Here is a 26,452-nt window from a genome sequence, read left to right as displayed (position 1 = left end):
AATGTCACCTGCATCATCAAATTATGACGAAGGGAGGATAACATGATGGGGAGCAGAGATGGCCAGTGTCCGAATGCCTGGTTCTCTCAGCCCTGGGTGTAAGGCAAAGAAGAGCGGTGTAGTTTGCACTCGTTTTCGTTGCCCTCACGGCATCAATGGTGCCTGGACCGTATCGGGTGCCCTTATAAACACCAAGTAGACGGCAGACAAAGTACGACTGGCTGTACCTTTTCTATGCCCCGCCTGGATGGCTGGGCATTCGATGAGAGGTGCGGGGCTGTAGCGTCATCCCCATCACCTCGTCCCTCATCGAGCTGCGCTGGGTATCTTCTGGAAAAGCAAGGAGGGGGTAGAAGCATCCCACGTGCTGGATCTCGCCGTGCTTTTGCTTGTCGGGCTCTGGAAAGCAGCGAAGAGGGTGTGCGGCGAGCCAGCATCATTAGCAACTTCACTAGCATCACTGTATTCCTATCTGGTCTGTGCTGGGTGTCCTGCTGAAAATCAGAACGTCCATGTGCCCGGATTTGCTCCTGTGTCTGACCTCGCAGCTGTCTGATTTTTCATACCCCTCATGTTTTTGTTGGGGGTGAGTAGGATGGTGAGGTGGGGGGCTCCTCCCGCCCCCCTGGGATGAAGAGCATACTTTTGTTTACTCATCCTTCCCCCAGTACTTGCGAAGGGAGTGGGCTCTGCGGAGAGGTAGGGGTGGCTTATATTAAAAAGAAAGGGGAGAATGCCCCACAAGAAGTGAAGAGAACATATTTTTGGGAAGGGGGAGTCGAAAAACTGAGAGTCTTTGAGACGTGAGCTTTCAGGAGAGGGAAATAAATCAGGAAAGGAAATTCAAATCAAGTAGTGAGACGAGTGGACCAGGGGCAGCTGCGAGAGAGACAACAAGGGGAGCCAGGATACAGGAGGTCAGGGGAGCCCACAGAGGAGCACCAGAAACAGGAGAAGCTTCGAAACGAAAAGCGGGGCAGGGGAACCACAAGAAGAACACTGGGACACGGGGTAGAGGAGCTAGGAAAAACAGGGACTCCGCAATTGGAGTACCGGGCACGGAGCAAGAAAGCAAGAGGAGCATCGGTGGACCAGGGAGCCCTAAGAGGAGCCCCGGAATACACAAGAAGTGGAGGCTGGAGAAGAACACGGGAAGCTTAAGTGCAGGGGATCCCCGACAGGCGCGCCGGAGTACAGGAGGTAGGGGCGCCACAAGAGGAGAACTGGGACAGAGGGATAACGGTGCCTCTCGGCCTCGAGGGGCGCACAGGGCAGACCGGGAAGGAAGACGGGAGGGAGCCGAGCCCTAATTGAAAAACCGGAGTACAGTGTGTAGGGTATCCCCAAGACGAGCACCGTGGCAGAGTGGCAGGGGGACCCCGTAGGTAGCACAGGTCCGCTACAACTGAGGCACCGGGGCACACGGTTCAGGGGAACCCCACGAGTATCACCGTTGCACAGGAGCTCGGAGAGGGGCAGGTGAAGCACCGGAGCACACAGGGCAACGGAGCCCAGAGCCTATCGAAGGACCAAGAGACCCCCGGGAAGAGCACAGGGAAGCGCGGAGAGAAGCTCCAGGAGCAGGAACTTGGAAAGGAGCACCCGAGATCAGGGGACGCTTGAGCCAACGGGGCGCGGTGGGAGGGGATCGCAGAGACGATCAGGGACGTCGTGAGCACAAGGGCACCGGGAGCTCAGCTGGACGTACAGGGGGGTCATTGGAGGCTCCAAAGCTGGCCGGTCGGGAGGGCTCGTGGGAGGGGAAGCTCCGGGATGCGTCTCTGCTCCGTGCTGCTGCCGCTTGTGCTCCTGTGCGCAGCCCTGACCGCCGGGCACCGCTGCGGTATGGACGAGCGCTCGCGACGGGCGCGCAGGGACACTCGGCGGCCCCGGACCCGCAGCGCCCCCCCGCGGGACGCTTGTGCCACTAGCCTGGCAAGGGGTCGACGCTCCGTCGCGGGACCAGAGCCCAGGCACAACCAGCGCCGCCCACAACCGCCGCGGGGCGCCCCCGAGCAGGGGGCTCTCTACTTCAATGGCCACGGAGGCCAACTGCGGCTCCGTGACGGCTATGAACTGCCCCGGGACGACTTCACTCTGCAAGTCTGGCTTAGACCCGACGGTGGGCAGCGATCACCGGCCGTCATAGCAGGTAGGTGGGTCGGGAAACCATGCATGTTGGATATGTGCATGCCATATGAACGATGTAAATAGATGTGTTCTGCGTGTACAAGTATTTTTTACCTGATAGATGTGAAATCAAGTGCATGCCGAGTATTTACTGTTACCTGAGCAGCTCGATCTAATAAAACATTCATATGTCGTCTGTAATTATACACACTAAATACCGTTTCTCGTATTCACATACGTGCAGCGGCATGAAGACGTACACGACTATTTGATAGGAGTTTACCAAGTGGCACGTGTTACTAAGTTACTTATACATGTATAATGTGCAGTCAATAAGTGCAGCTTCTACTTGTTTAATATGGTCATGCTAAATGAAAAATAATACATGTGATCCGTATACACATCTTGTGTCATTAAAACTAAATACACGAGTCTGCACATGGATGAAAATGATGACCGTGCCGATGGAATTGTGTTAATAAATGCATTCATGTTACGTAAACGTGTTCTCAGTGCATACGTTCATTTGGTACACGACCAAGGTACGCATTTTCAGCACATGCATACTTTATAGAAAACTGTTCAGTGGATTCATGTCCAGTAGAAACACGCTTGATACATGCACATTCAGTAGTCAATGCATGTGAGGTATATACGTTCACTAGAAACATGCTTTATCTCCAAACACATTCTGCAGGTTTACGTTTAGCAGGAACAAGCTGGCTATATACTCTTTCAGTAGATGTGTTCAGTAGACACGTGGGCTAGACATGCCTGTTAAGTAGTTACATGCTTGATGTGTACATGTTAGGTAAATACACGATTGTTACCTAAATGTTCTGTAGATACATACATGTTGGAGGCATGTTTGATACCCACATGCTAAACGGGGTGCTTGCTTACTAACGACACGTGCAGTAGGCCTATGCCTGATAGTTTATACATGTATGTTAAGTAGGTACATTTTCATGCAATACACAATTGATACATGTGTTAGCTTGATACATGTGACATGTACATGGTTAGCAGGTACATGCTCAGTCTGTGTATGAAAATTACATACGAGTTTAAATCCATGCGCAATGGACACGTTAGTTCACATGTTATATGTGCATACTTAATCTGCGTGTGTCCCTGTATGCCCATGCAGGACTTTTAGTAAACGTCAATAGGCCTAGCTCTCTGTACAGCCAATTCAAGTGTTAAGCGATTTTTTAAAAACACAAAACGTCACCGGTTAGCACCTTTCCTCAGGGTGACCTCGGCAGTTTTTGCTTCCACTTGCTCTCTTTATAAACCACAAATTGACATAAAAGAACAGTAGTTATTTCAAACTGACTATAGTGCTGCCGTTGCTTGACTTCAGGTCCCCACATTCGCCAGAGTTCAAGTACACAACTTGTTTATGCCTGTAATTAAATGCAGGTGTACACACAAAGGGAATGTTAGTGTGTTGCAAGGGAATGCAGTTTGCGCTTTGTGTGTGTGGCGGTGTATTTCTCTGTGTGTTGACAATTTCTTTATGAAAGTGACAGAACAATGATAATATACATACTGCAGTGACTACACGGTTGAAGGGCACTGAATGTGAGTGCTTTTCACAGTGTGCGAGCACGGGCACAAATTAAGGACATGCTGGTACCATTAGGCGAGCAGAGAAATAAAGTAGAGTTCTCCTCACACTAGGGGGCAGATTGTCAAAAACAGGCGCATCTCAGTGGGATGTGCCCTAGCGCAAAGATGTGCTTGCTCGATCGCACATCGCACTGCAAATTATTCTCAAAGTAAATACCACCAAATATTGCGCAAATTATGACCAAATAATATTGTTTCTGGCACATCTGTAAGATGCTCATATTTTATGCTCAAAATGCCTTCAGTAGTATCACGTTGCGCCAAGAATATGTGCATCCGTCATATCCACCAAACATGAAATTAACTCTGAAACAAGCAAGGCATTTTAGGCAATGTGTTTATAGTTCATACTTTTTTGGTGTCATGTACTAAATAAGTCTGAGAATAAGACAAACATACATATTTGTTAACTTTAGCTGTCTGGCGAGTGTCCTTTGTTATGCACATCCCTTGCCATGGATAGGACTATACAATTTCTAATGAAACTGGTGGCAGTTTGTGCATGCCTCCATTCTCAAATGACCCTAACACACCAGCAGACACTTATGTCTTGACCTTATCGATAGTAGTTAACACCATTGCCCTGTTAGTTCCTCACCAAGCCAAACCGGTCAGACACTCCAATTCTTGGTTTACCACAGACCTATTAGAATTGCGCAACAAGAAACGCCATGCAGAATGTGTGGCAAAAATCATTTGGTCATGAAAATAGCCAAGTGCTATAAGCTAGCAATTATATCAGCTAAATCCACTTCCCACAACACCAGAATTTCCAATGCCAGATCAGACACGAGAGGGATCTTTACCATCTTCAAGGAACTTGAGACCCCCAATCCCCACTATTACCAAGGATGAAGCCTGGTGCACAACCATCCACTCAGCAATGGTCAACAAAATCGACAATCGGGCCACTAAAATCCTGAACAATCAAGCCAACCTCCACACGCCGCCCCCCTGCCAGCTCCTCCTCTGACCACCCTAAATTCTTGACACACCAGTTTCACTTTAAAGTGATCTTGGTACCAGAAGTCCTAGCCATCATCAAAAGTCTAAAACCTTCCAGGTGTAAAGGAAATGTATACCCTGCCTTCATTACCAAGGACTGCTCAGAATCTCTAGCACCACTCATCAGGCATGGTGCTCTGCCAATGATCTCTGCCTTAATGCTAGTAAGACAGAGATCCTTCTCATTGGGAGCCTGCTCCTTGCTGCCCTCCCCCCGCCCCAATTCTCAGGCCAGACTTCTTGGGTCCCCTCACCTACTTGTGAGGCAAAAAACCTTGAAATCATCTTTGACTCCTCTCTTTCTCTCCACAGATCACAGACCTTGCCAAGAAGTCCAATTTTCAGAGGCATTCTACCTTTACTCACCTTTCCCCAGATGATCAATGTCGCCAGAGTCATGATTCTCTCTAGGCTTGACTACTGCAATAGCCTCTTCCTCAACCTGTCTCTTTCCTCCCTTCGCCCCCTCCAACTAATCCAGAATATGACTGCAAGACTTATCCTTGACCTCAAGGCCAGGGACCGCATCTCTCCAACCCTTAAATCTCTCCACTGGCTTTCAGTGACTGCAAGGATCACATTCAAGACCATTTGCATCATCCATAAGGCTGTCTGGGTCCTGGGACCTCTTTACATCCAGCTTTCAAATGGATTGTGTCCTCACACTCATTCCTTATCTTTTGATATATCCATATTAGAGGGCCTCCTTCCCTATGTTGACCTCACCACTGATACATATAGCGCATGGAGCAACTGTTAGCTTCAGTTCCGTTTTTCCACGAAAGCTATCACTTTGGAAGATCGGCGTGCTTCGGTTCCTTAGAGAAACCTATTGAGTAAATAACGGCATCTTCATTGGCATCATCAACTCCAAAATCGGGGTTGAAAAATGCCACGACTGCAGGGCGAAGATGTCCCTTACGGACCCCCATCAGGTGTTTCTATGGTGTTTGGGATCCGATCATAAGACATCAGAGAATGGATCCTGCCTTTCGATGACAGCGAAAGCCCGGAAAGAACATAAAGGGATGTTAGCTGCAGGTAGGTCACATAAATCACCTTTGACGACTGTCGAAAAAGCGATCCTCCGACGAGTCGAGCAGCGACTCTTCTCGTCGGAAGAAAGATAAAAGATGGTCTCGATCCAGGAGTGGATCTCACCACTCACCTTCGTCTTCACAACGAATTAAGAAAATGCGTCACAGGTCGCCGTCCTCTTCATCGAGTTCCTCCCCTGAACAGGTAACCTGCCCGACAAAATCAGCTACACCGGCTGAATGGTAGAGATTCTGTCAAAAATGCTCCAAGTCTACGAGATTGCGGCCCGACCCCCTTGAAGCAGAAGAGTAAGAGCCATGCTCCCGTTGAGGGAAAACCCGACAAAGAAAAGACAAAGGACACATCCTGTGCGCCCTCGAGCCCGGGTGTCCATTGTAAAACTCCTTGAGAACCTTCAAAGGTCCTTTGGAGTTGAGAACCTACTCCTTCGAAACCAAAATCTTTGACATCTTTTACAACGAAGAGTTGGATGTCCCTACCAGTTAAATTTTCTACGCCATTGTTGTCGAAGCCCTCGACGTCGATGGCGCTGAGAACTTCTACGCCATCATCGACAAAAATTCTGAATTGTGAAGTAAAGAATCCTTCACTCCACTTTAAAGAAAGTAGTTTTTCAAGTCTCCTTCTGCAATATATGAGGAGCATGAGCCATCAGATGATGAAGCCCAGCCTTTTGGCTTGGAGTATGGGACACTAGGCGTTCCAGAGGCTCTTATATCAGAAGAGTCAAGGATGAAGGATCTGTATGAGACACTACAGACGGCAAGTGGGATAGAAACATCTCCAGAGATTTAATTTGTCAGACTAGACCCCTCAGATCACGCAGATGGGTCATATAGGCTATTAATGGCTAGAGTCATTGACGTTATTAGGGTGGGGCAGGCCTGCACTACCTTTTGGGCAAGATGACTTGAAAGACATTTTAGACAAGGGACTCCAAGAGGACCCTATTTTCCTCTTCCATATAGCCTTACAAAGTCAGATCAGTGCAAACTGCGATACGCCAGAGCAAATACCGGCGGTGAAATTGTCAAGTAAATACAGGACCTCCAGTAGCGATCATTATTATCTATCAAAACATCACACTCCAGAAAGCCTGGTGGTAAACGCCACCACATCTACATCAAAATAGACTGCCTACCCAACGATTTCCCCAGACAGGGATGACACACACTGTGATGCCTTGGCAAGAAAAGTCTTCTCAGCTGGGAGTATGGCCCTTAAGTCGGCAAATGCCACATGCATACTTTCTAAGTTCACATTTACCCTATGGAACTGTATAGCAATGGGGGATGATCATATTCCCCAAGGGGAAGAAAGAGACAGATTTTTTAACATTATTAAAGATGAGAAGAAGTGAAGGAGGCTATGTGCGAGTCCCTTCAAACTGGTCTCGGCATTGGGATTTGGAAACAGTAGCCCAGGGTTACTGCCTTCCCTTTCTAAAAAGGCTTCAAGATCATCCACCGTGGAGCAACTCAAAATTCCAGATCCGGATCCAAGCTGTTCAGGAACTGCCCTGTATGCGGATTGCAGAATGTGTTCAAGGAGGATGGCATTCTAGATGCCTCTACTGCCTTCACAAAGACAAAACGCACGTGGAGAAGGACTGTGCATTTTGCAAGAACATGTCGGAGCAGACCATGAGGGATCGCCGGATCGTCCTCACCAACTAGCTGGAAGGGAAGAGCCCAGCGGTAGGTGAGAAGAAGAAGAGGTCCGAGCGGTCTTCTAAGTCCTTTGAGGGTGCTCCGGCGACGGGGGCCCAACAGAAGGCTAAGCACCGTGAGTTTGCGGGCACCGGGAGCGCCGAACGGTCAGGCTCCTCGGCTGCCAGGCAGGGCGCACATTCACCGACGCCATCAACCACGAGCCAACGCTCTGGCTCGGGGAAGAGAAAGTCAGAGAACCCGGCTAAGCTTCTGGAGAAGCTGCGGTCGATCCCGACGGAAGCAGCCGAGGGGGAGCGAGGCAGTGACCCTCCCCCCAAGGTGAAGGCCTCAAGCGCTCCAAAAGTCGTGAAGGCCCTGATTCACCCGGCTAAGGCCTCTATCGAGGGAGTCGTGGCGGCCCAGGCGAAGCCTGTGGATGCTACCCCAGTGGAGGCGACCTCGGGGCCCAGAGTTTCCCTGCCACCGCGGAGGGAATCCTCTTTTCAGCCCATTCTTAAGACCCCCGTGAAGCCCCCAGTGGAAAAAGAGGGGGGGGCGGTGGCCATTATGGACACGGATACAGCCTCTGAGGAGGAGCTGGCTGAAGTCGTGAAGGGCCTCAACAGGAGGTTTGAGGAGGTCTGTTCCCACGGGAGGAATCCCGGGGAGGCGGACGAAGAGAGCGACGGTGGCGCCCACGAGGCTCCCGTGGAGGAGGAGCAACCATCACACCTGTCGCAGCCAGTGCCCGAGCCTCAGGACAACTCGGTGGCCATTTTGATGGCAATCCAAACCTTATGCACGGAGATAAGGACGAGGTTGTCGCTACCCCCAATGGACGACCGAGCAGAACCGGGCCCGTCGGGAAGCCCTCCAAACAAGCAGAGGAGAGTTCATACCCCCCGCCCTTGCGGCCTGCTCAGCCTTCATCTCCTTCCCCTGATCCTAGGGATGACACGGGGACAGATACGTCCACGACGGGGACTGATGACGTCGGTGGTGACGACGGGATGGGCGTTCCATCACCACCGCTTCGGGCCTCCCCGCCCGACGAAATTGGCTCCTTCCACGCCATGATTGCCAGGGCATCCGAGCTTTTCCAGACAAAGGAAGGCTTCCTCTATCAACAGCGCAAGGCCAAGAGGAAGACGGTACTCGCGTTGCCGTTGCTTGACGACATCTGGGACGAGGGACTTGCTCTCCTGAAGAACCCGTCCATGACGCCTGCCAAGAGGGATCGGTACGAGAAGAAGTACCTGGTCCCTGATTCCGCCCCTTTGTGCCTTAGGGCACAGCCGACCCCGGATTCAGTCATCTCGGCGGCGGCCAAGAAGAAAGCGGCAGGGGCGACGGCTTCAACTTCAACCTTCCCACCTGACGGCGAGGAAAAAGAAACTGGATGCCATGGGACGACGAGTCATCTCGTCTGCAGCAACGACAATTAAGGCGGCCAACGCCCTAGCAATTGTGGCCCGCTACGACAGGGAGTTGTGGTACAAGATCGCTCCCCTGCTGGACTTCCTACCAGACGACAAGAGGGCGGAGGCCCTGGAGATCCTACAGGAAGGTGAGGTGGCGTCGGACCACGCCATAACGGTGGCCATGGAAATCGCGGACACCGGGTTCCGCCAGTTGGGCAACAGCGTTTGCCTTCGACGGCGGGGATGGCTCGAAGGAACAGATTTCCGCCAGGACGTGCAAACCAGAGTTCTGGACATGCCCTTCGACGGGAACAACCTGTTTGGGAAGACATTAGATGAGTCACTTCAGGCCATCAAGACCGGCACGGAGACGGCTCAGGCCTTGGGAGTTTTGCAGCAACGACGGCCGCCCTTTCGGAACTCCGGAGGCAAGCAAGGTGCCTCCAAAGGATTCGGCAGTGGCTCCTCTACGTACCGCCAGGCAGCCCGTTCCTCGTCGCAAGAGGCCTACAGAGGGTGCGGCAAGTCAGGAGGATCTCGTCGCCGTCGCCAAGGAGGTCAGGGCGGCAAGGCCGCCTCCAAGCAGGACTGAACCGGCCATAGAGTCGGGCCCCCACCTCAGCACCCCGGTGGGAGGCCGGCTGGAGAAGTTTGTCAGCGTGTGGGAGTCCATCTCCACCGACCGTTGGGTGCTGGATGCCCTGGCCCACGGGCACACTCTCGAATTCCTAAAGGAGAGCCCCCGAATTCCTCCCGTGGCCAGGAAGGAAAATCACGTCCCTCAACTGCTGTTAGAAGTAAGGATGATGCTCAAGAAGGGAGCCATCGAGCTCGTCTCGAAGAGGCTCCGGGGCTCCGGAGTATACTCAAGATACTTACTCATCAGAAAGAAGACAGGCGGTTGGCACCCCATCCTGGACCTGCGTCGGTTAAACAAATACATCAAGGCCCAGAAGTTCCGGATGGTCACCCTCCAGCACATGCTGGGACAGCTGGAGGAAGGCGACTTCCTATCGTCGCTGGACTTGGAGGATGCTTACTTCCATATCCCCATTCTAAAAGGACACCGAACGTTTCTCAGATTCGTAGTCCAAGGACGGCACTACCAATTGAAGGCCCTGCCATTCGGATTGAAGTCGGCACCCAGGGTATTTACCAAGTGCCTAGCACCAGTGGCGGCGCGGTGGCGCCTGAGGGGATCCACGTTTACCCCTACCTGGACGATTGGCTCATCCGAGCAAGGACAAGGGAACTCGCCGTCGAGCACACAGCGAAGACCATCCAACTGCTCGTGGATCTGGGATTCTCCATCAACTTCCCCAAATCCCACCTGGTTCCGTCGCAGGTCACACTGTTTCTGGGAGCCAAGCTCGACACAGTGGCACAATTGGCATCTCCGTCGGAAGAAAGGACAAAGGCCATCCTGGGCAAAGTGCAGCGCCTGCTGGACGCGGACGGGGCCAGGGTGAGGTCCATCAAGTCCCTTCTCGGCATGATGTCCTCTTGCATCTACCTGGTGCGCCTATGTCGGCTGCGGATGCGTCCTCTATAGGAGTTCCTCGACGCCCGTTGGATGCAAGCGGCGGGCAGTTTCGAAGACAAGATCCCGCTCAACGAGGTCTTCCGCCAAGCAATACGGTGGTGGGGCACCCGCATGCATCTCGCGGCGGGCACAGACTTTCAGACCCCAGCACACCAGGAGACGGTGACGATGGATGCCTCACTGGACGGATGGGGAGCGCACACCGGAGATCTTCACGCGAGTGGCCTTTGGCTCCCGGAGGAGAGGTCACTCCACATCAACATCCTGGAGCTCCGAGCAGTGTTCTGGGCTCTCAGGTCGTTTCTCAAGTCCCTCAAGGGCATGATGGTGAGGATCTTCACCGACAACACCACCACAATGTTCTACATCCGGAAGCAGGGAGGAACAAGGTCCCTGGCCCTATCCAAGGAGGCCCAGGATCTGTGGCATTGGCTCGTTGCCCAGGGGATGTTGCTGGTGCCCTTCCATCTAGCAGGGATAAAGAACACCATTGCCGACTCACTCAGCAGGGAGCTGCACTCGTGCCACAAGTGGGAACTGCGTCAGGACCAAGTAGATTGACTTTTTTCCGACGATGGAGCAAACCCCAGATTGACCTGTTCGCGACGTCGGCAAACTCCAAGTGCCAGAGGTTCGCCAGCAGGTTTCTCCAGCCGAGGAGCATGGGCGATGCTTTCTCGTTCCCCTGGGACGGCCTGTTCCTGTATGTGTTCCCCCCGTTGCTACTGCGACTCGTCAACCAACTCAAGAGGTCCCGGTGCAGGATGATCCTCGTCGCACCGGCGTGGCCGAGACAGATCTGTATCCCGGACCTTCTGGACTTGTCAGCATCCCCCCCCAGTCAAACTATCAACAGACGCGGATCTTCTCTCCAGAGAAGGAGGCGCCATCCTCCATCACGACCCGGGCTCTCTGAACTTGCAGGCCTGGCTCCTGCGGCACTAGAGTTTTGAGGGTACGATATCCCGGCGGACTTCAAGGAGGAGCTTGCAAAGGCCAGGGCGTCCTCAACTCTCAAGTGCTATGGACACAAATGCAAGAGGTTCTCTGTCTGGTGCTGTGCACAGAGGATTAACCCTCTGCGAATTACGGCCCCTCAAGTGCTGCCGTATCTGCTGTCGCTGGCCAAGGCGGGGCTGGCTCATGCCTCCATTAAAATACATCTAGCGGCGATCTCCCGCTACACCAGAACTACAGGACGATCATCTCTGTGGTCTCATCGCCTGGTGAAGGAGTTTATGAAGGGACTGTTCCGTTCATTCCCGCCAGTGAAGGCTCTGGCCCCGGCGTGGGATCTCAACGTGGTGCTGACCAGGCTCATGGGGGCACCCTTCGAGCCTCTGCATTCGGCACCGTTGAAGTTCCTGTCGTGGGAAACAGCATTTCTTGTGGCGATCACCTCCGCACGACAAGTGGGAGAGATCCAGGCCCTATCCTGCAAGTCTCCATACTTGACTTTTCACGAGACGAGGGTGGTGCTGAGGACGCACCCTTCCTTCATGCCCAAGGTGCCGTCGGACTTCCATCTCAACGAGCCCTGGGTTTTACCAGTTTTCTTCCCGTCGCCTTCGTCGCCGGCCGAGAGGACTTTGCACTCACAGGATGTAGCTAGAGCGCTGAAGTTCTACGTGGACCGCACAAAGAGTTTTCGGAAGACATCACAACTTTTTGTGAACTTTGGACCTGTGAACCAAGGGAAGGCCCTCTCAAAGGTTTCCATTTCCAGATGGCTCTCCGGCTGCATCATGCACTGTCACCGGTTGGCAAACTGACCGTTGCCGGTCGTCAGAGAGCCCATTCGACCAGAGCGATCGCTGCTACCACAGCGTTCTTGTCTGGTGTACCCCTGCTGGACATCTGCAGGGCTGCTATGTGGAGGTCGACGCACACCTTTACGAGATTCTACTGCGTCGACCGGGATTCCAGGGAGGAGTCCAGGGTCGGCCAAGCAGTGCTGCGCAACCTGTTCGCCTGAAGGTGGGCCTGGTGAGGATGTAAGAGATGCTTAATGTTGAGTTTATGTAATGCTTAATGTTGAGCCTTGCCACCTCCCATGGTTGTGCATGTGTGTACTGCTATGTATTCTTATATTCATGAGCATGTGAATCCATGCCAGATCCCATGCTGGAGAAGGAACAAGTTACTTACCTGTAACTGTTGTTCTCCAGCATGGGTCTGGCATAGATTCACATACAAACCCTCCCTCCTTCCCCTCTGCGGCTCTTCACTTGGTCCTACTGCCACTTTTCGTGCTACCAAATCTGAGGATGGCTGCCAGGGGAGGGGCTTAGGGAGAGGGCAGTCATTGGCTGGGGGCAGTATGACCCATAGACCAGTGATTGGTTACTACTAAGAAAGACAGATCAGAAACAAAACTGATACTGATTTTTTCTGTACCGAGGATTCGCAGCCTGATGACAGGGAATATTCATGAGCATGTGAATCCATGCCAGACCCATGCTGGAGAACAACAGTTTCAGGTAAGTAACTTGTTCCTTACTCTGGTTCTTACATTTCCCATGTGTACTCCCTTCGAACCACTTGATTCGTGTCCTTTAAGGTTGTTAGCCTTCAAAACCATTCTTTTAGTTACTCTTACATCAGCCCGTAGGGTGAATGAACTTCAAGCCTTGTCTTGCAGGCCTCCTTGTACAATTTTCTTTACGCAGTGGTCCTTAAAGTTAAATCCACATTTTTCCCCAACATTGTGCCTAATTTTCATTTAACACAGAAAATTGTACTTCCTTTTTGTAATTCATCTCCTCATCCTGGAAAGGAGGAGGAGAGATTGCACAGGCTTGACCCAAGGCGAGCAATTAGCTTTTATATTTCAAGAATGTCGAAATTGTGACAGGATGATGAACTGTTCGTTGGTTATACAGGCCATAAATTGGGGATGGCTGTGACAAACCAAACCCTGTCTAGGTGGATTTTCCTAGGCATTTCTGAGTTATAAACTAGCTGGAAAAGGTCCTCCTGAGGGTCTGAATGCTCATTAAGACCAGGGGCATGGCTACATCCTCTGCTTTACAGAGAGGTGTCCCAATTCACAATATTTGTGCGGCGGCCACATGGTCCTACGTTCATACTTTTTACAAAGCATTATTGTCTGACCTCTTCCTCAGGCCAGGAAGGAAGATTTTGGAAGGCTGTGTTACATTCTGTTCATAGAAACTCATAAGGAACTCCTAAATTCTTACTCCCACCTCCAAAATGAATACTGCTTTGGGGGTCTATCAAAACATGAGGACTACGTAGGAGGACACAATCCATTTGAAGAACAAGTTACTTACCCCATGTAATGTTCTTTCGACTGGATGTTCCTCCCACGTTCTTTCGGTGCAGAATACTGTCGTACGCAAGGTAGCACCATAGAGTATTGAGGGAATGAATCAAAACGGAACTAAAGCTAACGGTCGCTGGGCGCGCTATATGTACCAGTGGTGTGGTGATGTCGACATCAGGAAGGAGGCCCTCGAGGGAAAAAGACTATGTGGGAGGAACATCCAATCGAAAGAACGTTACCAGGGGTAAGTAACTTGTTCTTCTCTCCTGAAATACCTCCCAGCTAGAGTCCTTGGGTCTTTTGGCTCCAACACTCTCCAGGTCAAACGTTTCTCCAAGCAGAGATCGGGAGGTAGATCCCTTTCCTCAGCTGGCGCCTCCCTTTGGAACGGACTCCTACCCCCAGACTTGAGACAGATCTTCTTAAGTTCCAGAAACTTCTCAAGACCTTCCTTTTCTCCTCTTCCTTTCCTCTCCCCCTCCCGTGCTAAACTCTCCATCTGCCGCTGCGACTGGGCCTGCTCCCTTCAGAGTCATGCAGGGGCCAGACCACACCTCACTAGTCCCTTCCAGCATCCTTTGCCAGCACTTGCCCTCAGGCTCCGTTTCCTGGACTAACCCAACGTAGTCCTCCCTGTCCAGCGGACTCTCTCCCCCCCCTCGTACCCTTGGACCTTGCTGCCTTAGCTCGAACAGCACCTCCTACACCACTCCTGCACTTCTCCCTCTACCCCACCCCGTTGCACTAATCACCTTGTCATGCACTTGCACAGTAGGATTGTCACAAGGCCAATATAAACATTCTTTGTTGTATTTTTATGATTTCCCATGTCCCCCGTCCCCATCTTGTCTTGTGGCACCTGGAAACACCTGTGTATAGGCGCAATACAAATGTCTTATATAATAAAAATAAAAGAAATTAAAAAATCAGCTCATTTATAAACGCCTCCTTCTCAACAAGCTCAGTGTCTGCCAGCCTTAAGGAAGCCTGGGTTCTCCCCTTCTTAAAATAAAAACCTCATTAGACACTACTATTCTCCAGCATTGGATCTTTCATGGATTCACATGCTTTGAATATTCCCCGTCGTCAGGCTGGGAATCCCCGGTACATTATATAGACCCTTTCCCGTAGGAAAACTTTTTCGACGCTTATGCGTCCTATCCACCTCGTTTTGTATCATGCGTGCCCGTGCCGTCAGGACGTCATGATATAAATACAGGCCCCGCCCCCGCGCTCCCTCAGATTTCAACCGTCTTTCAAAGCAGTGGGATCTTCGTGTTACTACTAGTGATAACTAGATTGTTTTTTTGTCTGTTTCGCGTAAGCGAAGTTCAAATCTGGAGAATTATGTCTGGAAAGGCGTTATTTCGCCCATGTGCAACCTGTGGCCTCAAAAAGGTTTATGAAGGAGACGGCCACATGGACTGTATCTACTGTCTCCACCCGCACCACACGGCGGATACATGTGAGATATGCCAGGGTTTCTCCCAAAAAACCCTTAAGGACCGTAAAAGAAGGCTGGTCGACTGGCTTAATGACGGAGCGGGTGCCTACCCGGCTTCGGAAGTTGGCTCCACGGCCTCCAGGAGCAAGTCGGAGCCTCCATCGAAGAAGGTGCGGCCAGCAGAAATTCGCCCTGAGGACAAGCATAAGGGGAAACATGCTGGATCCTCCTCATCTCATAAAAAGCCCTCCTCCTCCTCATCATCTAAGACGGAGAGGCTGGCGCTGTCTAAATCCTCCTCAGGGGACCGTCCCAGGTCTTCCGTGAGTCGAGAAGCTTCAGCCGGGAAGTCGGCATCAAAATCGACAACGAAGTCTAAAGGCTCGACGACGACGACTTCCTCGTCGACCTCGGTGTCATTGACGATGCCTATTACCGTTCAAGCAGCAGCGGTTGGGATTCCTTCGTCGACGGAAACTCAGTCTATGGCTTGGCTGCCTGAGGTCTATGACCCGATCCCCCCTGAGGTCTTACTGCAGCCAGACACGGCCTGCTCGGCGGAAGGGGAAGGTGACATGGTTCTGCAGCCATTGGATTTAGGCTTACGGCCTTCCACGTCGACGACGACGGCGACGAGTGCGAGCGGGGGTATGGTACCTATATCATCCACGTTGCTGAACCCCCAGACAGTTTTGTCTCTGGATGTGCTTAATACTCTTCAGAAGCTACTACAGCGGCTGGATACCCAGTTCCCTCAACCTGGGACGTCATCGTCACTTCTGTCTGTACCTTCCGTCGACGAGCAAACTTGTACGGCTCGCTCGTCGACGAATCACCCATCGGCTCCCCAGGCGGTAAAAGATCGTCCTCGAGCTCAGGAGGAGGGTGAGTTGTCGGAGTCCGACTCTATACATGATGACTCTGGGTCAGACATCTCCCTGTCACCGTCGAGGGACCCGACATGGAATTCGGATGTAGAATTGGAGTCTACGAGGAGCCAGACACAGCCATCTCCCCCTGATGATGTGGGAGCCTTCCATGCAATGATGGGGAAAGCGTGTTCCGAATTCGGCTTGATTCCTGAGGAGCAGAGGAAAGACTGTTTCCTTTTTGACCATATGGGTCAAAGGAGAAAATCGGTATTTGCCATCCCAATCCTTGACCACGTGTGGCAAGAAGGTCTCAAAACGATGCGCCATCCGTTCTCGGAACCAGCCATAAAGGGACGGATCGAGAAAAAGTTTAAAGCTCCGGAGTCCACTCCAAAATGTCTAACATCACAGCCTTTGTCTGACTCGGTGGTGTCGGCGGCAGCAGCTAGGAAGGCCAGGGTCCAGCAAAAATGTTCAACGCCACCGGAAAGCGAGGCTAGGAGGCAGGACGCATTTGGAAAGAAGGTGCTCTCGGTCGGAGCGACGACAGTAAGAGCAGCCAATTCCTTAGCGATCGTGTCACGATATGATAGGGAAATGTGGCACAAATTAGCCCCTATCCTAGAACACCTGCCAGACGAACACCGAAAAGCAGCTATGTTACTGGTGCGGGACGGCGAGGAGGCCTCGAACCACGCTATTAATATCGCAGTGGACCTAGCAGAGTCTGGTTTCAAACAAATCAACCATGGAGTAGTGCTTCGTCGACAAGCGTGGCTCAAATGTACTACTTTCCGTCCTGAAGTACAGTACAAAGTCCTGGACATGCCATGCGAAGGGGAGCACCTGTTTGGCGAAAAGGTTGATGAAGCGCTGAAAGGGATGAAAGAAGACACGGATACTGCTAGGTCCCTCGGCGCCCTTCAAACGGGTAGAAATTTTCGCTCTTTTCGCCCTTTCAGAGGTGCTTCTGGAAACTCCCGCTTTGGAGCCTCGAGGGACCGTGGATTTAACAGGCCCTCGTACTCTTCACAAGGGTTCAGACGAGCGTCCCAGTCGGCACGTGGAAGCAGGGACTATCAAGCCTCCAGGCGGCGAGGCTCAGGTCCGTCGTCAACGAAGAACAAGCAAACCAGCAACCAATGACGGCCTTCGGAACGTCCTGGGGGGTCGAGTCTCTCATCACTTCGACCGATGGAAATGCATCACCAAAGATCGATGGGTCCTAGACACGATTCGCATGGGTCATGCGCTGCAATTCAAAGACAAGCCTCCGCGTCTTCCTCCTTTATTCTCGACACAGCCCCACCTCCAAATCCTACGACAAGAGGCGGAGCTTATGTTGCGAAAAGGGGCGGTAGAGAGAGTTCCTGTGGCACAGGAAGGCCAAGGAGTTTATTCCAGGTTCTTTGTTGTCAAAAAGCCAAACGGCAAATGGAGGCCCATTCTCGACCTGAGGGTACTCAACAAGTGGCTAAAGAGCCAAAAATTCAAAATGCTAAAACTCCAAGAGGTTATCAGATCGGTGCAACCCATGGACTATCTCTCTTCACTAGACCTTCAGGATGCTTATTTTCACATCCCAATACGCCCACGACACAGGAGATATTTAAGATTCGTCGTCGGGAGAAAGCATTTTCAGTTCAAGGTCCTCCCGTTCGGGCTCAAGTCCTCCCCCAGGACGTTCACCAAGTGCTTGGCCCCTATAGCGGCCCATTTAAGGAAGGATGGTCATCATGTCTATCCATATCTAGACGACTGGCTAATCAGAGGGTCATCCAAGGAACAAACACGAGACAGTCTACGAGCCACAATGTCCATCTTACAGGAACTGGGCTTCGCAATAAACTTCAACAAGTCCTCAGTAGAGCCTTCGAGGACCTTGGTCTTTCTAGGAGCGGAGTTTCATACGCACACAAGCCTGGTGAAACCATCCAGCGAAAGAATTCAGAAACTTCAAAACAAGGCGTCGGAATGGAGCGGCGGTACCAGAGTCTCTGTGCGCAAGTACATGTCCCTGCTAGGGACCATGTCGTCCTGCATTCCGTTAATAAACAACTGCCGTCTGTTTATGAGGCCTTGCCAGGAATTTCTAGCGGACCGTTGGGCACAGAGCAGAGGTCGCTGGTCCGACAGACTGGTCGTCGACGAACAACTAGTTCAAGCACTCGGCTGGTGGAAAGTGTCTACTCACCTAACGAGAGGGATGCCTCTACTGGAACCAGAGTTCCAAAAGACGGTGGTGACGGATGCATCGCTGAGCGGATGGGGAGCTCATCTGGATATGTTACAGGTACAAGGCCAGTGGTCTTTGCAGGAGTCCTCCCTGCATATCAACCTGCTAGAACTGAGAGCAGTGCGATGGGCTCTGAAGTCTTTTCTTCCGCAACTGAGGGACTCGGTGGTGCGTGTCATGACGGACAACACCACTACGATGTTCTACTTGAGGAAACAAGGAGGGACACGTTCCAGGTCCCTATCGACAGAGGCACAGAAAATCTGGCATTGGGCCCTTCAACACAACATACAAATCTTAGCATTTCACCTACCAGGAGTGAAAAACGTGGAAGCCGATGCCCTCAGCAGAGAAATGAACGAAGTTCACGAATGGGTGCTGAACGACCAACAACTTCAACAAGTATTCAAGGAATGGGGACACCCTTCCATAGACCTGTTTGCAACGAAGAACAACAAGAAATGCCATCAGTACGCAAGCAGATGGCCTCAGCAGGGCTCACTGGGGGATGCGTTCTCATTCCCATGGACGAACAAATTCCTGTACGCATTTCCTCCTTTTCCCCTTGTCAGGAGGACGTTGCAATGGATCCTCAGGTACCCATGTCGGGTAATTCTGGTGGCCCCATACTGGGCCAGACAAGTGTGGTTTTCAGACCTACTACACTTAGCGGCGGCGGAACCGATGAGATTCCAGAAGACCCCCGACCTTCTGTCTCGACAGGAGGGTGTCGTTTGGCATCACGACCCGGACAGCCTCAAGTTGACGGCCTGGCTCCTGACTTCGCCGAATTTGGTCGGCTAACGATTCCGGAGGACTGTCGACGTATCCTGCAAGCGGCAAGAGCACCTTCCACAAACGCCTCATACGCGTACAAATGGAAAAGGTTCTGTCAATGGTGTGAGGATCAACCAGGTTTGGCCCCGCAATCGATTAGGCCGGAACAGCTCCTTCCATACTTGCTGTTATTAGCTCAAATGGGCCTGTCGGTGTCGTCAATAAAAGTACACCTAGCAGCCATTTCCAGGTTTACTCGTCGACGGCACTCGGCACCATTGTTCAGCGACCGCCTGATTAAGCACTTCCTTAAAGGCCTCTTTCGGAGTTTCCCTCCAGAGAAGAAATTTCCACCGGAGTGGAGCCTCAATCTGATCTTAACGTCTCTTATGAAACCTCCGTTTGAGCCAATGTCATCATCGTCTCTGAAGTTTCTGTCGTGGAAATTGGCCTTCCTGGTGGCCATCACTTCAGCCCGACGTATCTCAGAAGTTCAGGCTCTAATGGTGGACCCACCATACTTACGATTTTTCAAGACCAAGGTAGTCCTAGCCACTAACCCACAGTTCATACCAAAAGCTCCTTCGGTGTTTCATAAACACTCTTCTATCGTGTTGCCTACGTTTTTTCCGGAGCCATGCTCGGGAGCGGAGCGCATGCTACACACATTGGATGTAAAAAGGGCTCTCAAGTTTTATCTTCATCGTACGCAACCGTTCAGAGAAACGAGACAGCTGTTTGTGGCCTATGGGTTGGGTGCTAGAGGAAAAGCCATTTCAAAGCAAGGACTTTCAAGATGGGTGTCATCTACCATCTCGTACTGCCATTCCAAGGCAGGGAAGCCTCTTCTACGACGGCCAAGAGCTCATTCAACTAGAGCAGCGGCATCGTCGACGGCACTGTGGGCCGGAGTCCCTCTAGGGGACATCTGCATGGCGGCTACCTGGGCGACTACACACACCTTTACCCGCCATTACTGCCTGTCGCAGCAACATGCCGAAGACACCCGGATGGGACAGGCGGTGCTTCGACACCTATTCCAGTAAGGTAAGCCCCGGCTGCGGGGTGGCATCCTGTGGAATTTATGACTGTATGTGGTCCGTTTTTCCCTATGTAAACTATTACTGATGTATACATAATCTTAGGGAACGGCCTTTTGCGAAGAATGTATAGGGGTTTGCATGCACACCTCCTCTTGGGGGTAGTACTGCTATGTAATCTATTCAAAGCATGTGAATCCATGAAAGATCCAATGCTGGAGAAGGGAATAGTTTCTTACCTGTAACTCCATTTCTCCAGCATTGGTATCTTTCATGGATTCACATGCGCCCACCTGCCTCCCCTGATCATGCAAACCGGTTCCCCCACTACTTTGGGGGCCGAAATCTGAGGGAGCGCGGGGGCGGGGCCTGTATTTATATCATGACGTCCTGACGGCACGGGCACGCATGATACAAAACGAGGTGGATAGGACGCATAAGCGTCGAAAAAGTTTTCCTACGGGAAAGGGTCTATATAATGTACCGGGGATTCCCAGCCTGACGACGGGGAATATTCAAAGCATGTGAATCCATGAAAGATACCAATGCTGGAGAAATGGAGTTACAGGTAAGAAACTATTCCCTTCCCACCAACTACAGGCCCATCACGATTGTCCCCTTAGTGCTAACATTTTTAGATAGAACGGCCTACCTGCAAGTCCAACACTTCCTAGAAGACAACCACATCCGGCACTGAATCAGCCCTGCTTGACCTAAAAAATCAGATGGATAAGATCTGGGATAAGGGAAAGCGAGCACATCTCATTCTTCTGGATCTGTCTGCTGCATTCGACCTGGACAATCACAAAATCGTGTGCCACCACCTCACTAACTCCACCAATTTCTCCCCTATGGCTACTGCTTGGATCGCTTCCTTTCTGGAAGGAAGAGTCATGAGCGTATTAGCAGAAAACACCAGTGCTTCACCATTCCCCATTCAATGTGGCGTACCTCAAGGCTCTTGCATATCCCAGACACTATACAACATCTTCACAAGACCCTTTTTCGACATCCTGGACCCCCTCAGCATAGCCTACACCTACTATGCCGACAACACTCAGATTCTTCTCCCACTCACAGGTAACTATGAGGAGGACTCCAACACCCTCAATGACAATTACTTCACGATTCAGGCTTGAATGGCAACAATCTGCCAATGCCTAAATGGGGACAAAACTGAAATCCTTTTAGTTGGACCCCTAGCAGTATTAAAAAAGTCAGACGAGCAAAAGCTGGAGGCTCAAGCTTCCCCTACATCACAGTGAAACACTGGAATGTCCTCCCACCCTCAGTCAGAGCGGAACAATCATACTGGGTATTCCGCAGAGCCCTAAAAACCAAGTTGTTTGAATAGACTGGGCCTCATTACGACCCTGGCGGAAATCGAAAAACGATGGCGGAAATGCAATACCGCCATCGAATAGCGCTCGGTGCGATCATGACCCGTCACCGCAAAGTACGATGCCATTAGCGACACCGTAGTGAACGCCAACGCTAACTGCACCAAGTACGCGCGCGCGCGCCATGCCAAACCGTAATTACCACCATGGCGCAACGGTACGCGAATTCTGACCCTAGCGGACATGCACCTAACGCCATCAAGCACGGCGGAAAGTACCATTCCGCCATGGTGAGAAGTACGGCATCGCGAACCAACCGTAAACGGCCCTACTGAGTGCCTGTACACCGCTCCCTGGCCACATTGTACAACTCCCCGTAGGTGCAATGAAGTCACACAATGCAACCAGTGAAATGTACTAGTCATCCATGCCTGCCAACGAACAAATGAATCTCAAGAGGGGCCAATGGGAGCTGCAGGGCACAGATGGCACGAATACAGAAGCTATACAAATGGACATGACCTCAGTCTCCCACCAAGAAACGCACGCAAACACAGGCACCTGTGACCAGCCATATTCCGATAATCACATCATTCCACCAATCCACCTGGCTGACCGGCATCTGTTACACAAAAGCTAATCCCCCGCCCCTGAGCATGACATCATCAAAACAGTCATATTGGCAGCCCTTATCCCTGACCTCACTGGGCTTCGTAGGCAAACGCGCCCAGCACAGTACCACGCAACTATACTCCGAAGCTGGAACCCAATGCAGATCTCCTCACAATACATCGCTCCCCAAATAGGAATATGCCACATCACTCGCAAAGAAGAACGCTACACGGTTCATATCAGAATAGAAATTTAATGCACAACAAATTCACCAAGCCCATACAGCCATTAGGCCATGAACTCCAAAATACATTTCACCATTGTGGGCTGCATCCGCAATAAATGACCAGCTACTTCTTGTGTGACGCCCTGTTCCTTCATGGTACACAGGGGCTACATTCTCGTACGAAAAGGCAACATGGAAGCGCCTAGAACCGCAGGGCCGTCCCAATAGGGAGGCACTAGTCCAGCTGAAAGGCCGAAATGTTGCTCCTAGCCACTAGTACTGCGTAAGGGCATGTGGCCCATTGGCGATCGTCCCATAAGATCGTAATGCTGCTCCACTGATTAACACGAAGCAGTAGGTGTCGGGAGTAAAATCCATCTGCAGGAGTGGCATACAGATGGCAGTGGCAAAAGGGGAGGAGATACCTGTCACCCAAATGAAATGAAAAAGAATAGTATGGCCATCAGAACTTCATTTGAATTACTCACTTCAATGATCACACCAAATCCACAGCCATATGCATGCTAGCCCACTCCAAAGGATCATCACCACCCAAAAACCACTTGCGAATCATAACTATCTATATCGAGGTGAAAACACTATCACAAACGAGTGTACCTGTGCATGCGTCTGTTAAAACAGAATCCATCAGATGGGATTGGTAACGTGCATAGACACAAGTGTCTGAAGGCGCGTCGAGACAGGGAGGGCTCAACAAGGCCAGATAGACGATGGTCCCACTATGGCAGCCCTGCATCACATAGCGCAGGGGAGGTGGATAGATTCCAAGAAGCCCTGTACATGGCAAACTCTGTATCAAATCATCTGTCCATGCATCCATACATCATTCCCTCATCCCGTAATGAAAACGCCTGTTTCCATACTCACATAACATGTGAAATTTCCATTGAGTCTGTGCGTTATGCAGCCTGCAAAATCCACTGTGCCCCAGCCCGTAATTCCAGTGTTGTGAAGTAACATGTATTTGGGAACGTCCGGCCTCATCGCCCACTTCGCTATTGCGCATCCCAAACTATTCATATCAATCATTGCATCCTCGCCATGGCCCCTGTCCCAAGGACATTGAACAATAGAACGTTATATTTGCAGTCAGACCTGTGGGCATCTCCTCGCCGCTAGCTGAAAACCGAAAGCGCCGCCCTTCGAATTCCTCATTTGCAACATCACGTCGAAAAGGCATCTGTGGCCGCTTGAAATCACAAATTAATCCATCTAGTGCGGCTGTGTGTGAAAATGGCAACTGCCTTCACTCACAAATGGGACGCCCCGCCCGTCGGTGAACCTCGGTACAGTGTTGCATGAGGGTCCACCGTTACTAGAGTACTACGTTCCACTGACCCTTCACAAGTCTGTTCGCGGCTGCAAAGATAGTATGTGAAACAATGGGACCATAGCAGAATGAACATATCAACCAATGTTACACTGCCATCGGGTACAAATACATGATTGTAATAGCAAGATGCCATTCGTCGAATTGCAGCGTTGTGTGCGGGACGTGCTCGCCCAAAGGGGAGAGCAGCTTGCACAGGTGGAATGAATCACCACAGGTGGAGGCCATACAGCCTGAAAACACATAAATTGCACACCCAGCCTCCTCCCACAACCACACCCACTCCGAAATGCTACCGGCAGGACTAGCTATGTTGGCCCTGGGGGACCTGATAGCACTGCAAGTACTCCAACTTCAAGAAGAAGACGAACACCAACTACAACCGGCCGCACGGAGGAGACGCAGGAGGAGGAGGAGGGCAAGGCAGGGCCAGCAAGGGCCGCCAGCACAGCCACTACCACCACGCAGGCAGCCCGCAATCCCACGCCTCTGAGCACATCCGTTCAACCTCACTGACGAGCAGATCCACACCCTCTACCGTTTGGACCGGGACACCATAACCGCCATTGTGGACATGACACAGGCTGACCTTGTCAGCATGATAGATAGCCCAACCGCCATCCCACCCCTACTGAAGGTGGTGTCTGTACTCCACTTCCTGGCCACAGGCACCTACCAGCACACAGTCGGACAGTTGCATGGCATATCACAGCCACTGTTCTCACGGACACTATTGCAAGTGCTCGATGCCCTCCTGCAGCACGCAGACGACTACATCTCTCTACCACGCTCGGAGCAGGAAATTACCAACACAAAAGTGGGATTCCATGCACTTGCCGGCATACCGGGTTGCATTGGTGCCATCGACTGCACCCATGTGGAATTGGTCGTCCCACATGCCATGGAGGCCCAGTACCGCAACCGAAAACAATTTCATTCTCTGAATGTACAAATGGTGTGTGACTCCAACAGGATCATTACACATTGTTGTGCCCGATTCCCTGGATCAACCCATGATTCTATGGTCTTGAGGAACTCTACAATACCACGCTACATGGAGCGACACGCAGGGAACAGATCCTGGCTACTCGGTGAGTCTCATTTCATGCATGATGATGTGGGGTATGTGATGCGGCAATGACCTGGCAGGAAGGGGGGGGGTGCGTACGTAGCAATGGCATTCCTCAAAATTCCTTTATTGTCCACATACAGGTGATGCCGGGTATCCACTGAAGAGATGGCTCCTCACACCAGTCCGGAACCCACGGGACCAGCATGAGGAGGACTACAACCATGCCCACTCACGTACCCGTGTAGTCATAGAACAGGCATTCGGCCTACTGAAGACTCGTTTCCGCTGCCTCAGCAGGTCTGGCGGGGCACTCCTGTACCGCCATGAGAAGGTTGCAAAGATGGTCATGGCATGTGTCATGCTCCACAACATGTGCGTACGTAGAAATGTGCCCATGCCCCCTGACGCAGAACTGCAAGCACCTGAAGATGGTCATGATGAGGGTGGGGATGTGGCAGCACCTCAAGGAGTCTGCGAGGCACAGGAGGGCCGTGACATTCGTCAGCATCTCATAGATGCATGCTTCTAGCACTCACGCCTGGTGGCTGATACATGGACACGGGACTCGTGGCACTGTGTGTGTCTGGAACATGCACAATATGGACTGTACGCCTATAATGGCCTCGTACACAAAGATCAATGTCCACACATCTCATTGGATGATCGTGCATTGTTTATGGCATATGTGATATCATGTTAAACACCCTATCGACCCGCCACCCAAGTGAGCCCAACACACCCCCTCCACCCTCCTACCTCCCCCCCGAACACCAGTGTCCAAAGATGCTCATTGTCAGTGGGCAGTCGCTATTGCAAGCCCCCTCTCCGGGTATCAGGGGCACCCCTGCCTGTGGAGCGCAGGTTCCTCCCAGATCTACGTTGGGGGCTGCCCTGGACGGAACTTGCAACGGATGATGTCTCTGCCTGCTCACGTCCATGCATGTCCCTAAGGGTTTGTGAGAGCTCAGTGAGCACACGGCGCACTGCGGCAAGTTCGGCACATACGTCTTTGGACGTCGCATGCAGTTCCCCCCTCAGGCTCTCGGTGCTTCTCTCCATTTGTACTCTCAGGCTCTCGGTGCTTCTCTCCATTTCTACTCTCAGGCTCTCGGTGCTACTCTCCATTTGTGCCCTTAGTGTCTCTGTACTTCTCTCCATTTCTGCCCTAAGTGTCTCAGTTGATGTTTCTATGTCTGCCTTAGTGCCCCCACATTCATCGGCATGGTCCTTGAGGAGCGTGGCCAGTTGCTGCTGTTGCACGATTACCTGGTCGAGGGACTGTTGCCTCTGCTGGGCCATGGCCATTTGCGGTGGTGTCACAGAGTGGCTGGTCACCTCATGTTGCCTTGCCACAGGGCTTGTGGGGGATGGCCAGTCGTCGTCTTGTGGGTGCCCCTGCGTGGTATCCTCATGGTGTACGGGATGGAACAGACAGGGGGATTGAGACAGGTCATGGATGGATCTAACTTCGACATCCCCGTTTTCTGTGTCGGAGCATGCTGCCATTAATGCTGTGTCACCTATGGTGCTGCTGCCACCAGAAGCAGTGCCTACTGTGGCATCCATTGGGGGGACCTGTGGTGGTGCTGTTGTGGGCATGCTGGCTGCTGGGGTGCCTGTTGGAGTTCCCTCCTCTGTGCTGCCACTTGATTTGTGCTGCTTCCGTGTCTTGATGCGTGCAGCTGAGGTGGAGGGTCTTTGGCCGTTGGTCTTGGCCCTCTTTGCAGGTGTGCTGGTAGGGGTGTCCTGGA

General features: G+C 51.8%; 1 protein-coding gene across 1 annotated transcript in view; it reads left to right on the top strand.

Moving 5' to 3' along the window:
• Nucleotides 1-740: 740 nt before the first annotated feature.
• Nucleotides 741-26,452, top strand: part of PAPPA (pappalysin 1) — a 2,238,202-nt gene continuing 2,212,490 nt past the window's right edge. The window contains exon 1 of the mRNA XM_069609668.1: nt 741-2,152. Within this exon, the coding sequence (XP_069465769.1) occupies nt 1,774-2,152 (379 nt within the window). The 5' untranslated portion in view covers nt 741-1,773. The remainder of the gene's footprint in view (nt 2,153-26,452) is intronic.

Source organism: Ambystoma mexicanum, chromosome 8 (assembly GCF_040938575.1).
Source record: "Ambystoma mexicanum isolate Mex_15411 chromosome 8, UKY_AmexF1_1, whole genome shotgun sequence".
In the NCBI taxonomy this organism is placed as follows: domain Eukaryota; kingdom Metazoa; phylum Chordata; class Amphibia; order Caudata; family Ambystomatidae; genus Ambystoma; species Ambystoma mexicanum.
The sequence above is the reverse complement of the archived record's forward strand: the minus strand, read 5'-3'. Positions and strand labels throughout refer to the sequence as shown.